The 3,019-nt window shown below is 62.8% G+C and overlaps 1 protein-coding gene across 1 annotated transcript in view; it reads right to left on the bottom strand.

Moving 5' to 3' along the window:
- The window catches only part of CCDC12 (coiled-coil domain containing 12), a 34,390-nt gene that overhangs the window by 9,047 nt on the left and 22,324 nt on the right, over positions 1-3,019 (bottom strand). Inside the window, exon 3 of the mRNA XM_023747533.1 lies at positions 1,565-1,616. Coding sequence (XP_023603301.1) covers positions 1,565-1,616 — 52 coding nt within the window. The remainder of the gene's footprint in view (positions 1-1,564; positions 1,617-3,019) is intronic.

Below are 3,019 nucleotides of genomic sequence, written 5' to 3' on the forward strand. Positions count from 1 at the left end.
GGGGGGGGGGGGGGGGGGGCGGCCTGCTTCCGACGCGACTTGGAGTCCATCTCCCTCAGCCACCAGGACTGAGGCAGTGCCTGCCCCACAGCATATCTGGGCCCGACAACGGGGATCTGCTAACGACGCCGCGTGTTTGCTGAGGGCCATCTATCGCACACGTAAGGGAAGCTCTACAGAGGGTCCTAACCACCCGTTTCTTGGTCACATGTGCTTATTTCCACCCTCACCCACCCCCTCGCTGTTCTCCCAACTCCTGTCCCATTGGCAAAGTTAGCAGAGACCTTACGCAAAAGTTAACTGCCTTTTCCGGGTGTGTCTGGAGCCCTCCGCTCTCAGGAGGAGCCCAAAGCTTCCTCCTTCTGCCCAAAGCCCCGGCCCAGCCAGGTAACAGCGATGGCGTGTGCTCCGCTCCCCAGAAGGGAAGCCAGTTTGCTCCCCCATCTCAGCTGAAGATATGCAGGTGGAGAGGCTCAGAGAAACAACGCGACCCGCCCAAGGACGTGTGAACACACTTGGTAACAGCCAAGCAGGTGCAGGCACACACCCCTGTGAACCTGAAATGGCCCCGGCTCCTCTGAGATGGGCTTCTGAATGGGGCAGAGAGGAGGGGCCTGCACCTGGGGAGGGTTCCACTTACTCTGGAGAAGGCGACATGAGGCCGTGGCATCAGGAAAGCGTGCTCCCAGGTGCCGGCCCAGCCCCTTTGGGAGCATCCCTCCCCTCCTGTGCACCCCCTCAACCAGAGCCCACGGAGCCCAGCTTTCTCAGGGCACCAAGGTCTACCCCCCTGTGAGCAGGAGCCTCCACAGGCCTGTGCCTGAAGGAATGGCTCAGGGCAAAGGCCACCAAGGCCACCTGTCCACGCAGACACCAGGTCTGGCCCAAGCAGAGCTCCACAGCTGCTCGGTGGCCCCAGCTCAGGGCTGGGCAGGAAGTGCTAACAGACATGAAGCTTACCCCGGCTCACGAGGACCAGCCACCCAGCCCCTCCCTGCCCTCCCCATGCTTCCGAAACCTGTCCCAGAATCTCTGTTGGAGGCTCCAGCTCTCATGTGCCTGCAACCACAGGGGGAGGGAGCCTTGTGTAGGCAACTTTACCAGACCCAACCAGACGACGGGATTTGGCAAAATAAGATCAATCCTGTAGGTGAGCTGCTGAGGGGGACGAGAGGACAGAAAGAGCGGAGGCTGAGCTCTACAGGAAGCCGAATGTCGGGGGACAAGGGAAGGAATGCCGGGCTGGGACAGCTCAGATGACGTGTCGGAAACACCGAGTGGCCCCAGCCCGCTGGCCCCGCTAGCTCACACCCCAGGGAGGCGTGGAGCCAGGTCTGCAGGTGCTTAGAGCCGAGCCACGCGAGGGCTTGGAGAGCGAGGAGGCAGAACGTGGGGTCAGCAGGAAAGGCTGGGCTGAGCGTCACAGGGCCAGTGGGGGCGGGGGCAGGTCTGACCGGGCAGAGGGGCCGGTGAGGCTGAACGCAGAGTGGGAGGACGTGAGAACCAACAGGGGCTGGAGGAGAGGAGGGCAGGGAGCTGCGAGCGGGCATTACCTGTGCATTACCTGTGCTTCTCGCCCTCAGCTGCTTGGTCTTTGGCTCCGCATCTTCCTTGTCCTGCAAAGGAAGGGAGAGAACCAGCTGCTCAGATGAACGTTCCTACTTCCAGCCCACAGCGCCCGGGCAGCGAATGAGGAATAGGAGATCTCGGAGGCACACACCCAGGCCAGCAGCTGCAGCCTCCGAGCAGGCACGGCCGCTGTCACTGCCGCCACAGCGCTGATGCCTCCCTCCTCGCCCTCAACTCCCGGCAGAATTCAGAACCCACCACCCAGTCCAGGCCAAGGCCCAGAGGCCCTCAGACCACTAGCAGGGGGAGCCAGGAGGCTTCAGGTGCCACAGAGGGCTCACGCCACCAGCACCTTCCTGGGTCTGAATAGCTCCACCCGCTGAGCTGGGAGACTAGGGAGGAGCAGCCACCAGCAACCGGGAGGTCAGGCCCCGGGCCTTCGCTCCAGAAACACCTCTGTGGTTCCCGTCAGGAGCAGCACAACTCAACCTCAGACCAGGCCTGTAACCACTCCCCCCTGCAATGTCCTCGGGAAACGGGGGGAGGGGGACTCGTTGAAATTCCTACGGGAAAAGCTTCTGTAATCTGTCTTCCTGCTGCCCCCGACCGGTCTGTGAGTCTAGAGGTCATTCTCATCGCAGCCTTGACAGCAGGCTGCTCTCAGGAGCACAGGCCCCACAGAGGGCACTGCCAGGCTCCCAGCTGCAGCGAAAGCTCTGCTGGGCTCCCCCGCACTCAAATGTGCAGGGCGTGCGAGCCTCCATGTCTGTCCGAATGCGTGACCTGCCCTCGGAGCACGTGGGAGGCTCCAGAATAGAGCCTGTCCAGGATCTGCCTGCACAAGGGGGAGCCCCCCAGGGGGTCAGTGTCACTTCCTCCCCAAGGACCTGCCCTGACGCACAGCAGGGTGCTGAGGAGACAGCGGGAAGCCTCCACAGGGACTGCTGTGACGAAGACAAGAGCGAGCTGGCACCGACACACACATCAGAACCGACAGCTGCTTGCCCTGTGCTCCTAGGAGTCGAGTGTGCCCCCACGAGGGACACTGGCTTTGAGTCACTTCCTGCCAGCGTTCACCACGCTGACCCCGAGAGCGAGCCGACCTGCCGCTCCCAGGCCACAGCCTATGGAGAGAAGACGCCGAAGCCAGGTGGAGGCCTGGCCCAGGTGGGGGTCGAGATGTGAACAGACTGAGATGCCTCCTCGCTCTCAGCCGGCAGCTTGGTCTCTCGGGACAGGCAGCAGGAAGGAGTGACAGCAGCTAGAGAGGTCAACATGGCTCTACCGGGGAGGGGTTCCTACCGAGGGTGGGCAGGATGGGGAGACAGGAGGAAGGAGGACATTCCGGGAGGGAGGGGAGCACAGCTGAAGCAGAGGCGGGTGTGGCCTGAAGCACACACAGCAGCACCGTGAAGGTGAATGTGGGCAGGCTGCCAAGGCAGGTGGGGCT

The sequence above is a fragment of the Myotis lucifugus genome, unplaced genomic scaffold (genome assembly GCF_000147115.1).
Source record: "Myotis lucifugus unplaced genomic scaffold, Myoluc2.0 scaffold_899, whole genome shotgun sequence".
Taxonomy (NCBI): Eukaryota; Metazoa; Chordata; class Mammalia; order Chiroptera; family Vespertilionidae; genus Myotis; species Myotis lucifugus.